The 14093-nt window shown below is 41.4% G+C and overlaps 1 protein-coding gene across 7 annotated transcripts in view; it reads left to right on the plus strand.

Annotated features, from left to right (window-relative positions):
• The first annotated feature begins 2843 nt into the window (after positions 1 to 2843).
• LOC124139082 (short transient receptor potential channel 3-like) overlaps positions 2844 to 14093 on the plus strand; it is a 66421-nt gene continuing 55171 nt past the window's right edge. For all 7 annotated transcript variants that reach the window (XM_046506085.2, XM_046506086.2, XM_048394179.1 and 4 more), the window contains exon 1: positions 2844 to 4311. In XM_046506085.2, coding sequence (XP_046362041.1) covers positions 3604 to 4311 — 708 coding nt within the window. In that variant the 5' untranslated portion in view covers positions 2844 to 3603. The remainder of the gene's footprint in view (positions 4312 to 14093) is intronic.

A 14093-nucleotide genomic window follows, 5' to 3' on the forward strand; every position in this document is an offset into this window, starting at 1 on the left:
TTGCCGTAAAAGGTGACTATGCTTGTCGTACAAGGCGACTAACGGGATCGGGTGGTCAGGCTCGCTGACTTGGTTGATGCATGTCATCGATCTCAATTGCGCGGATCGATGCTCATGATATTAATCACTGGCTTGTCTGGTCCAGACTCGATTATATACAGACCGCCGTCATATAGCTGGAATATTGCTGAGTGCGGCGTTAAACAACAAATCAACCAACCAACCAACCAACATAACCAGCACGGGTACATGGTTCAGACCAATGTTAATAAACTGGGTGAATCACAAATTTGAACTCACGACAAGCGGATCCAGGTTCCACAAAGGGACAACACTCTGTTGTGCGACGATGAGTGCGTGTGTTGGTTGAGTTCAACTCCGCTTTGATATATTCCACTTATATCACGGCATGTCAGCCTAATGTGGGAGGAAAGCCCAAAGTGTTGCAAGTCTCAGACGCTTACCACTGCGTGAAACCCACGAGCACGGGTATTGTGCTGATAAACCTAAAAACATAAACGGGACGAACCGGGATTCGAACCCACGATGAGAGCTTGCTGGCGTGCCCACGGGACGTAACTCTGAACAGTGATCAGCAACTGAGAGAACAAGGCGATGCCTGATTGAAATATTTGAGAGCCATCTGTAAGATGCACGCATAGATCCGTGGTCCTGCTGTCGAATCCATTCAAGTGTCTGATTGATGGGCTGCGTCGTTTTTTTATCATTATTGCAGCAATAACACGGCGGGGCACACGGTGAATGGGCTTCATACTTTCTAGCCATGTTTGGAATCCAGCCTGTGTCTCCGGCCCGATGAAACTCATTTATGTACAATTACATCATCTGTTCTTCTGAAGTCGAGGAGTGTTCCCTCACGGCGCTGACCATCAGTTGAAGGCGCCTCCACACAGCCGTGGATCGATGGAAACAAGAAAATGGCATAACGGGACTTTTTAAGCCTGTATTATGAAACTCCCCTTTGTGGTATATCCATTTGACAAAGCATATCCTATTGTCAGGGAATGACACAGTGTCCTCTCATTAGGGATTCTGGGCTAGAGTGAGTGAGTGAGTGAGTGAGTTGGGCTTATCGCTGCTTTTAACAGTATTCCAGCTATATCACGGCGTGTCAGCTTAATGTTAGAGGAAAGCCCGAAATGATGCAGGTCTCAAATGTTTACCACTTCTGTGAAACCCACGAGCACGGGTATGGTGCTGACAAACCTAGAAACATAACCGGGGCGAACCGGGATTCGAACCCGCAATCATAGGTTTCTGGCGTGCCCAAGGGACGCAACTCTGCACGGCGAATCGCAGCGCCTTAGACGACTGGGCCAACCGTGCCACCTTCTGGGTTAGAACATAGGCCCCGAGCAACGATGTTGGTCATAAGAGACGACTGAATGGATCGGGTGGTCAGGCTCGGTGACTTGGTCGAGTGGGTCTCATCGTCTCCCGACGGCGTGAAATTTTGCCAACAATAACAATCAATGGTTTGTCTGGTCAAGAGTCGTCTATTTACAGACCGTTGTCATACAGTCAGAGTGTGAGTGTATTTGGTTTTACGCCGCTTTTAGCAATATTCCAGCAATATCACGGCGGGGGACACCAGAAATGGGCTTCACACATTGTACCCATGTCGGGAATCAACCCGGGTCTTCGGCGTGACGAGCGAACGCTTTAACCACTAGGCTACCCGACCGCCCCCATACAGTTAGAATATTGCTGAATGCGACGTCACACAACAAGCAGAACAAACAAACACAGTGTCGCCGGGCAAGTGATTTGGTTTAGTGTCACGGCGTGTCAGCTTAACGTCCAATGAAAGCTCAAAATGATGTGGGACGTTTACCGCTTTGGTTGCTGACAAAACAGATCATAACTCAAGGATTCGAACCCACGATCAGCGGATCCGTTCATGGTTCATAATCGTGGGAAATATTAGACCCCAGGAAAGCCTTGAATGGGATACTTGATCAGTCCATGCTCGTGGGTTCAGGGCTCAGGTGAACATTTGACTTGCCTTTGCATGTGTTTGTAAATCGTGTCACCGGTGGGACAGGATACGCTCACCTTAATGCGAACACATGGTATCACTGACTGACTGAGTATGGTTTTACGCCGCTTTTAGCAATATTCCAGCAATATCACGGCGGGGGACACCAGAAACACATGGTATCATTACTATTTGATAGTGATTCATAAATAAATTCTAATGATATAGTCGGAATCGTACAACGGACTCTGCTCGAAGCAGAGATTTCTTGTGATTATGGAAATGGTTTTGTCACTTTTATTTCACCAAGGTGACGAACGTGTATGAAGTGTGTCACGATAGATTTTCCACCCACACCAAGCTGACACACCGTTATATGACTTCATTACTGTTCAAAGTTGAGATAAATCCACTTCACTCACCACATGATGTTTTTCTCTAGTTAATAGGTTTTTGGTATTCTCTTCAACTTTAACCACCTATTTGCATAATTGATACTTCGATATCATAATCAAATAACTTTCTGAATATATGTCACAGTAAGTTAATTAGCACCCTATGTCTACTCCTTAAGAGTTCCAATCGAACTTAACAAATGACATCCAACTAAAATTAATTCTAGTAACTGTGACATTTATTTAAAAAAACTTTTCGGATAAATTACAACCCAAATTCCACGTTAAAGCTCTAACCCCGCGGTATATATAACGGATTCAATATAACAGCATAAATCATACAGGCGCAGAACGTCGCCCGCGCTATCCGTCACGCCACTCCGACGTACAGCGCGCATTGATCCGTACGTGGGACAAGGGCTGGCCATTATATATCGGCATTACACGCAACATGTTGCTTGTACACTGCACGGCGCAGAGAGTGAGAGAGAGAGCGAGCCAGCATCAAGTCAGGCGCTCAGAGGGATACAGAGCCACGCCCGGGGACCGACAGTAACGCTGCATTTTGTGTACATGTGACTTCAACCTGAAAGCCCTTACCTCGGATTCCTTGGACCACTTTGTCACTGTGGCGTAAAAGTGCCGATTTGAAAGTTTTGAGTCAACAATAATTCTACTCTGAATTGAATAATTTCAAAACTTTGTCGGGTGATTTTAGAAAGGAAGACATCAACTGACGCGTTTGTTATACTGAAGGATTCACGTTACCGGTGAGAATGTGAAAAGTATTGTTCTTTATTCAATATAGCGATCCAAATAACAGAAAGGATATAGTTTGGGTTAGGCATTTGTTCTTTGGAATAGATCTTGGCTCTTTGTCAGATTCTTCTGAGGCAATAATTTTCGAGAAGGTTGTGAGATTCGCACTACGAGAATGACATTGACTAGTTCCTATGATCAGAGGTCACGTGATTGATATGTGATGATGGAGATTAAGTGCGTGTATTTGACATTCGAACCCCTTCAGTGATACAGTTGATCTAACGAATAGTGAACTTGTATTGTGCTCATTGAACCGTGACAGGAATACTACTTCAATGAGAGACGCCTGGGAATAATTAGTCTCTGCTTGTCAATTCTGCTTAATCCTTTAATTATCACCTATTAGCATTCCTCCTCTCCATCAACTGTACAAAGTTCGTTTCCAAGATGGCGACAAAGAACCAGCGGAAGTTGAAACTTCTGCAGGATCGTATGCAAGCGGGTTTGACAGAGGACGAGAGAGATTTCTTACAGGCTGCGGAACTCGGGGACATCGATGCTATCAAGACTCTTATACAGACAGAAGCTGTATCTGTAAACTGTGTCGATCCACAGGGACGTACTGCTTTAGAAGCAGCCGTAGCAGCTAACGATGAAGACATCGTCCATTATCTTCTGGCTAAGGTGAAGGACAAGACGGTGCACAAGGCTCTGTTGTGTGCGTGTGACAATGACAGGGACAAGATCAGTGAGATCATTCTTCAGCATCCTCTGTATCAGGAGAGAAATGCTTCTGCCACCCACGAACAGATCTGGAAGCTTGGAAGTAAGTCCACGTCAGGTCACCCGAATGTTGACACCCTTCTCAGAGAGGCGCTGCTCAGGGCGGCCAAGAGGAATAATTTCCTGATTGTAAAACAGCTGATGTTGATGGGAGCTCATTTAGACCCCCCTCACGACTATTTCTGTAACTGTAATGAGTGCACAACTCAGAGGAGTGAGGACTTCAAGGTGTACACCAACCACCGGTTGGACACATATAGCGCCATGGCTAGCCCTGCTTATATCTCTCTGACGGAAGAGGACCCCATAATGTCTGCCTTTAAGCTCAGCCAGGCCTTCAAGCGTATGGCTGAAATAGAGTCAGAGTTCAAGGTAATATGGAATGTTTGTAAACCATTGTTTTTCAGTTTTTATTTCACCTCACAGCTTAGGATATAACAAATATGGATACAGCGATTGGACTTCAGATAGGTTTGAGCCTTTTGTCGTAACAATTCAACATCGCACCCAGAACCATCAAAATCTGGGGGCCACGGGTGGCCCAGTCGTCTAAGGCGCCGCGATTCGCTGTGCAGAGTTGCGTCCGTGGGCACGCCAGAAGCCTATGATTGTGGGTTCGAATCCCGATTCGCCCCGATTATGTTCTAGGTTTGTCAGCACCATACCCGTGCTCGTGGGTTTCACCTAAGTGGTAAACGTCTGAGACCTGCATCACTTCGGGCTTTCCTCCCACATTAAGCTGACACGCCGTGATATAACTGGAATACTGTTAAAAGCGGCGTTAAACCCAACTCACTCACTCATCAATAATTGTCTTCTGAATATACCCATGTGAGAATCAAATCCGGGTCTGCATGGCGTTAGAACCTTTGAAACACTAGGCTACCCTGCCACTATGGGAATAGGTTATACAGGATGGGGCAGGGTTAAATAATGAGCAAAGCTACAAGGTAAGAATCATCTCCTGATATGACGGAAATTTGCCCATTAAGAATTCACACAGAATTCTACAACGTAAACCGTTCTTCACTTTGTCATAATGATTCATAAACACGTCACATCATGATATAGTCGGAATCGTACAATCGTCTCGGCCTTTAGCAGAGATTTCTATTGAATATGGAAATGGTTTTGTCGCTTTTATTCCCAGCAATAGAATCAAACCAACAGGTAGCCAAGGGGTTTCCCAAAGAAAGATTTGGCTCAGGATGGATTTTGAACGAATAATTGCCTCGGTTGCTTTTTTATTGTTTTGTTGACGAAACATAAATTATTTCTCTCTGCAACACAAGTAATTTATTTTGACATTATGACATTAGGTTTTTGCCACGTAGGCAAGTATATCCTTCCTTCACGCAGAGTCGTATATGTTAGCAGTATGTGTAAATTGTACCAAAGTGAGCAACGTCTCCGTCCTGGGTCACTTCAGGCTTTCCTCGAACATAAAGCTGAAATGTAAACTGCCAGGAAAGAGAAAGTATACGCTTGAAAACAGTCGCCGAATTTCTGACCCCATGTTCCTTGAGACGTCATGTACACGTCATCTGTTGTGAGTGAGTGAGTATGGTTTTACGCCGCTTTTAGCAATATTTCAGAAATATCACGGAAGGGGACACCGGAAAATGGGCTTCACACATTGTACCCATGTCGGGAATCGAACCCGAGTCTTCGTTGTGACGAGCGGACGCTTTAACCACTTGGCTACCCGACCGCCCCCATCTGTTGTGAGATACTCATTGCTTTGATGCATTGTATTATCGCCTATGGTACCTGTATCTGATACATCATCATCGATTAACCATTTATTATTTGTTTCAATTTGACCCATCATCAAACATGGGTGTATACTCTTTGCCAGGCAGTTTATTCGAAATGTTGTTCAAAATCACGCATAGGCCGTGAGCAGCCCTCCCAATAACGTTAGCGACGGGACATTAACGTTATTGAAATATTATTTACAAGTTTTTTTTTACCAAAAACCCTATAGTCTACAGTAAACTACGGTTATAACGAATACGCTTATAACGAACTAACGGATATAACGAACTAACTTTTTAGTCCCGACTATATGCTGTAGTTATGCTGTATATATGCTTATAACGAATTACGGTTATAACGAACTAAAATTAGTAGTCTCTTTGAGTTCGTTATAACAGTAGCTTACTGTATATTTCAACGTAACAGAAGATTATTTTTTGAATCCATAATGCAGTAAGCAGCCCTGTTTTCATCTGACTGTTTTGTTCCTTTGTCCAAAAGTTAAGCAATAATACGTTTTTCAATTTTCCCCGATCGGATCATTTTATGACGAACAAGAATTTCAACAAATACCAATATCACTGGTAGGTATAACGATATCAGAACTAAGAAATGTAATTGTTGTTATAATTGTGAAGAGAACACCAGAGCGAATGTTCGCTAACAATGTTAGCTCGAGAAGGTTCAAAAATATGAATTACGTGTATTGCTTAAAATGATCATTGGTAAGTAAGTACGATGAAGTTTGCGATTAACGTTGTGTCGCAGTAGAGCTACGCATTGGGTATATCAGTGCCGTAGCCAGAGCCGGGGGGGGGGGGGGGGGGGGGCTGGATTTTTTTTTTATAGAAAACAGTTTTATTTGAATCAAGTTGGGAACAAGCGATACTTGTACAAATATTTGCCCTCCCTGTCAAAAAAAGTTAACTACGGCCTTGTATATTGAGTTCTGAACGTCACGCATAGCCACTATATTTAATGTTGTTGGTGCAAGTAAATCACCCAAGAGATCCAAAAAGTAACACTAGTATTCGCTAATAACAGTAAACCGTCAACGTCAGAATAATCAGTGTCGACCATCTGCCGAAACAGATTCCACAGGGTGTAAAAGGCAAAATAGAGGTGAAAATTGTATGAATGGATCACTGAAAACAAATTACGACACCAGGTGTTGAACTTATATTAGAACTGACACACCTTCAGCCAAAGCACATTAATTTACCGTTGTCATGCATTGGTTCTTGTTTAAGACAGAACTGTTTTTCAGTCTGCGCTTCAACATAAACACTATTGTTGCTCTAAAGTGGAGTCAAACAATTTTCGGGGTCATCCAGTGAACGAGGGAATATTTGTTTCCGGGATTTTCGGGAGGAAATTATTATTTTAACACCTTCCTACCAGGGCCCCAGTGCAAAATGCTCCTCATTCATTCATGGTGATAATTTGATGTTAGTGTTCCTGTAGGACATATCGGCCCGAATTAAAGGTAGTTTATCAGCAGGCTTACATTCAGAAGCTGTTTCATATGAAACAGTATCGATGATAGAAGTAGCATCCGAACCAGCAGCAGTGTCAGTGGCATCAGCAGTAGGAATAGAAGCGGTACCAGTAGCAACATTATTTTCTTTTGTTTTCTTTTTTGTTGTTTAACGCCACACTCAGCAATATTCAATCTGTATGACGGCGGTCTGTAAATAATTGAGTCTGGACCAGACAATCCAGTGATTGACATTATGAGCGTCGATCCACGCAATTGGGATAGATGACATGCATCAACCAAGTCAGCGAGCCTGACTACCCGATCCTGTTACTCGCCTCTTACGACAAGCATAGTCACCTTTTACGGCAAACATGGGTTGTTGAAGACCTATTCTACCCCGTATCTTCACGGGTCAACATTAATTTAAACAACAGTAAGACTACTACATAGTTTTAACATTTGGTCATCGTATCAATAGTAGTATCAGAACTCGGTAGTGACAGTACTAATTGTAATTGTGACAGTGTAGCAGTGGCAACAGCACTTTATAATAGTTGTACCTTTCCTCTTTTGGAATCAAGATACTAGACTTGGTTTAGTTTGATCTGGACTCGCCTCTGTCTCGCTCACAGAAGCAGTGCCACCTTGCATATTACATTTTAGTTCAAGAAGGCCAGTTAGATGTGACAGCGGTCTTCACAGCCAGGTGTAATGATATTGGTAGTTGTGTGGACAACAACATTTACAATAATTAAGTGATTGTAGATAGTGGTAGGAAAAGCAGTATGTTGTTTTCCGGTGACGCTCCCTGCAAATCAAGCGTTAATAAAACAACACAGGTGAATTATATGCCATTATGGCTTCCATCTCCATTAAAATTATTATTTACTTAAGTAAAACTATATGCAACTTCGGTTATTGTGTATATCGATAATTAAACGATATTAAATGTTGGAATTTGTGTTGTTAAATTATTGATCAGCATGTTTATAGTCATAACAGTCGTTATTTAACAGAAATCGAACCGAACAATGCAACATAATGGCCTGTATGTGTAGTTGCAATACTGTTGGTGTATCATGTAAAACCACAATCACAATGGAATATCGTTATTATAATTCATAACCTGGAGCTGTGTTATTATATTGTTACCGACATGTCAGTCTGCCTTAGGTCTCATGAATGAAGGCTAAATTGTGGCTGTATGGAAGTTCAATGGAATATCTGCTTGACACAAATAGTAGATGATATTAAACACCAGTCTTAAGATTATCATGTTATCAACAGAACTTGTATGACGTGACGTGTTTTTATTTTATTTTGTGTGATGTTGACGGTAAGGATTGCGTCTATATAGGGTAATGTGTTCAATGACCGATTTACTTCTTGTAACGTGATGTCCTTGACAAGGATTGTGTCTATATAAGGTAATGTGTTCAATGACCGATTTACTTCTTGTAACGTGATGTCCTTGACAAGGATTGTGTCTATATAAGGTAATGTGTTCAATGGCCGGTTTACTTCTTGTAACGTGATGTTCTAGATTCAGACTGTGTCTAAAAAGGTAATGTGTTCAATAACTGATTTACTTCTTGTAACGTGATGTTCTAGATTAGGATTGTGTCTAAATTAGGTAATGTGTTCACTGATGTTCTTTTTGTGACGTGATTTCCCAGATAAGGACTGTGTCTATAAAAGGTAATGTGTTCAATAACTGATATACTTCTTGTAACGTGATGTTCTAGATTCGGATTGTGTTTATATCAGGTGTTCAATAATCGATTCACTTAAATGAATGATGTTACAGTGACGATTGTGTCATGTATGATGATGTGTTCAATAAATAATTCATAAAGAGTGATGTTCTAGATAAGGATTGTGTCTATAAAAGGTAATGTGTTGAATAACTGTTTACGTCATGTAAGTGGTGTTCTACATAGGGATTGTGTCTAACAAAGGGATTGTATTCATTGACTCTATATAAATCGATTTCTTATTAACCAATTCATTAAACTAATGGATGTCACTGATAACCAATTCCCAATAAATGGACGTCCTAAATACCTGATTTATGCCCATTAAAGAAAAGGTGTAAACAATTAATGAACTCATTGTCTGTTTAATCCAAACCATGTCATGATCAAATCTGTAAAAGGAACGAACTCACCGAGCTTATTGCATAGGACTAGATAAATAGACGGTCAGTTTCGCCGTTTTCCTGTGTAGGCTTGTGGTCCTTTACTTAAGGGATCCGCTGTCTTGGGTCATGTTATCCTTGACCTTTCAGCACTATGAATTTTCGACAAGTTGTAAACGTCTTCTACCCGCGCTTGGTTTTGTTTACACTCACCTTAAGCAATAGCACATTGTTACATCGTTGTCATGCATGGGATTCTTGTTTGAGACAGAGCAGTTTTCAGGACAAACGCTATTGTTGCTCTGAAGGGGGGTCAAACATTTTTCGGGGGTACGGTTGTCTGTTTTGTTCTACACAGTGACAATATTACAAGAGACAGGCATCGATTAACGATCACTGCCGCGGATACTCTGATATGTCAGTACTCGTATCTTTTTAATGTTAACAGAATGTAGGCTTATCAAAAAAATAATTAAAGAGTGCCCGATGCTTTCAAATTACTACAGGTAATCTGTCATGTCAGATATGTAAGAACCGGGTGTTCTTTGACTTCTTTTGAAATTAAGTATACATTATTTTAGTATCAACAAGATACGAATACTGCCATATCAGAGTAATATTCTCCTAGATCTCAATTCCGATTGTCGTTTGGGGGGCCCGGGTGGCTCAGTCGTCTAAGGCGCCGCAATTCACTGTGCAGAGTTGCGTCCCTTGGGTACACCACGAACCTATGATTGTGGGTTCGAATCCCGGTTCCCCCCGATGATGTGTCTAGGTTTGCTTGCACCATACCCGTGCTCGTGGGTTTCACCGAAGTGGTAAACGTCTGAGACCTGCATCACTTCGGGATTTCCTCCCACATTAAGCTGACACGCCGTGATATAACTGAAATACTGTTCAAAGCGGCGTTAAACCCAACTCACTCACTCATCAATAATTGTCTTCTGGATATTTTTATTAAACATATTAAATCAATAACGACAGTTGTTATATCTCTAAAAAAACACACACAAAAACTTTGTTGTAATTAAAGATCGTGTTAATTCGAAATACCTTTTCCGTTATGATAAATATATCTTTTCAGCTGGTGTAAAGATTTAAACACACATTGCTCATCATTGCACGATTCACATCACTATCTGTGAGTAAAATGTCAAAACACGTCATGAAAGGCACTGACTTGCTCGATCAGGGCGCTATACTACCAACACTGATTGGAAACCTGCTTTGACACGATCAAATTAAGCTCGAGCAGGATGCAAGAATTTACGACATTACGTATCCTCGCACCGGGCTAGCGCGTATAACATTTGGGCCCATTGCAACACTTGCTCCTCATTCATTCATGGCGATAATTTGATCTCGGTGGATCTATAGGACATATTAATCCTAACCGGTGGACTAATTGAATGATTACAATTAAGTACAGCAATTGTGTCTGTGTTGACATTTCATCACCGGACATTTTAAATAAACCGCCAATTTGAATTGCTCAATTTGAATTTTCCCCCTACATTGCTTTCTTAGTTGGAATATGTTTTGTCATTTTCATAACTGGTTATGATCTCTGATCATGCGAGTTCCGAAACATATGTCTCCTACAGCACTGGCAGTAATTATGAGTGGGGATTTTAGGAATGCTGACACATTAGAAACAGATTGCTTTGAACAGTATTCCACTTATATCAGCTTGATGTGGGAGGCAAGTACGAAGTAGTGCAAAAGTCTTTGATGTTTGACAATGAAGGATGTCAAGAATGACATATAAAGGATATCAGTTCTCACATACAAAGGAAAGTAATACTGGCATATACTCGTTATCAATACTCACATGTATAGGTGAGGTAAGGTGAAATGGGGTTTAACGCCGCGTCCAATATTATTGTTCTTATACAATACTAGTAGTGACGTAGAGAGGACCTCAGTACTGACATAGAGATGACATCAAATCAGACATAGAGAGGACGTCAATACTGACGTAGAGAGGACATCAATACTAACATAGAGAGGACATCAATACTGACATAGAGAGGACATCAATACTGACATAGAGAGGGCATCAGTACTGACATATAGAGGACATCAGTACTGACATAGAGAGGACATCAATACTGACATAGAGAGGACATCAGTACTGACATAGAGAGGGCATCAATACTAACATAGAGAGGACATCAGTACTGACACAGAGAGGACATCAATACTGACATAGAGAGGACATCAGTAGTGACGTTGAGAGGACCGCAGTACTGACATAGAGAGGACATCAAATCAGACATAGAGAGGACGTTAATACTGACGTAGAGAGGACATCAATACTAACATAGAGAGAACATCAATACTGACATAGAGAGGACATAAATACTGACATAGAGAGGACATCAATACTGACATAGAGAGGACATCTATACTGATATAGAGAGGGCATCAGTACTGACATAGAGAGGACATCAATACTGACATAGAGAGGACATCAAATCAGACATAGAGAGGACGTCAATACTGACGTAGAGAGGACATCAATACTAACATAGGGAGGACATCAATACTGACATAGAGAGGACATCAATACTGACATAGAGAGGACATCAATATTGACATAGAGAGGGCATCAGTACTGACATAGAGAGGACATCAGTACTGACATAGAGAGGACATCAATACTGACATAGAGAGGACATCAGTACTGACATAGAGAGGGCATCAATACTAACATAGAAAGGACATCAGTACTGACACAGAGGACATCGATACTGACATAGAGAGGACATCAGTACTGACATAGAGAGGACATCAACACTAACATAGAGAGGACATCAGTACTGACATAGAGAGGACATCAATACTAACATAGAGAGGACATCAATACTGACATAGAGAGGACATCTATACTGACATAGAGAGGGCATCAGTACTGACATAGAGAGGACACCAATACTGACATAGAGAGGACATCTATACTGACATAGAGAGGGCATCAGTACTGACATAGAGAGGACATCAATACTGACATAGAGAGGACATCTATACTGACATAGAGAGGGCATCAGTACTGACATAGAGAGGACGTCAATACTGACATAGAGAGGACGTCAATACTAACATAGAAAGGACATCAGTACTGACATAGAGAGGGCATCAATACTGACATAGAGAGGACATCAAATCAGACATAGAGAGGACGTCAATACTGACGTAGAGAGGACATCAATACTAACATAGAGAGGACATCAATACTGACATAGAGAGGACATCAATACTGACATAGAGAGGACATCAGTACTGACATAGAGAGGGCATCAGTAGTGACGTAGAAAGGACACTAGTACTGACATAGGGACATCAATACTGACATAGAGAGGGCATCAGTACTGACATAGAGAGGACGTCAATACTGACACAGAGAGGACATCAATACTGACATAGAGAGGACATCAGTACTGACATAGAGAGGGCATCAGTAGTGACGTAGAAAGGACACTAGTACTGACATAGGGACATCAATACTGACATAGAGGGGACATCAATACTGACATAGAGGGGACATCAATACTGACATATAGTTGAGTGCGTTGGGTTTAACGCCACTTGGAACAATATTCACGGCGTGTCAGCTTAATGTGGGGGGAAAGCCCGAAGTGATGCAGGTTCGTCGAGGCGAGTCACATTGTGAAGTTTAATAGTTGGGAGCGTGTTCATTTGATATGCATGACAATTTCAAAACAAATTGTGTGTGTTTGTTCGGCTGAATAATTGACACGCCTTTGCATGTGTTTGTGAAGATAGGTGTATGACAGCAAGGGGGATCGTTCGTACTGTGAAGCTATGGAGGTGTTTTTTTGTGATATTGGGATAATGACATTATCAACTGAAATTAAAATATACAAGTATCGTTCATAGATGATTTCAAGATTTATTGACGATGTTGCGCCTTTTGCGTACGCCTCGCCATCCCCTACCCTAACCCCAACACCACAAACCGTAACAACCCCACCCCTCCATTTGCATATGTCAATAGCAAGTTTAACAGGAGTTCCATGACACAAGGCTGATCCAGAGATCAGAATTATCTCACGCTACTATGAACATTAAAGTATACCGAGTTTGTTTTTATTTAATAGAAAACAAAAAGAACTGTTGTTAAATTTTATTATGGCTATTTAACCATTTCTCATTCCTGCAACAGTTTGTGTAAGAATAAATTGATCCAATCAACGCTGGGTGAAGAAATGCATTTGCAACCATATGATCCCTACGATGATTGAAATGTAAATTTGCGCCGAAAAAGGATGTCAGTATATGCGATGGTTTTAAATCAAATTATAATTTACAAAATAAAACCGTGTAGAAGTATTCTCTGGGTGCTGACTAAGCGCCAGTATGGTTCATTCTGGGATATAGTAACGCTGACTTAAGACATTTTCATGCTTAATGTCGTACTCAGCAATGTACTCATCAATGTAACTAATGATAGTTCAGATTTTATTATTGTTTGTTTGTTTGTTGTTGAACGCCTCACTCAGCAATATTCCAGCTATATGACGGCAGTCTGTAAATAATCTGGACCAGACAATCCAGTGACTGACATCATGAGCATCAATCCACGCATTTTGGATTGATGACATGCACCAACCAACTCTGAGAGCCTGACCGCTCGATCCCGTTAGTCGGCTTTTACGACAAGCATCGTTGCCTTTTATGGCAAGCATGGGTTGCTGAAGACCATCAGGCACAAACATTTGACGTTGATATTTTTAGTGAATCGATATGTATCGATAC

The sequence above is a fragment of the Haliotis rufescens genome, unplaced genomic scaffold (genome assembly GCF_023055435.1).
Source record: "Haliotis rufescens isolate VD_foot unplaced genomic scaffold, xgHalRufe1.0.p SCAF_13, whole genome shotgun sequence".
In the NCBI taxonomy this organism is placed as follows: Eukaryota; Metazoa; Mollusca; class Gastropoda; order Lepetellida; family Haliotidae; genus Haliotis; species Haliotis rufescens.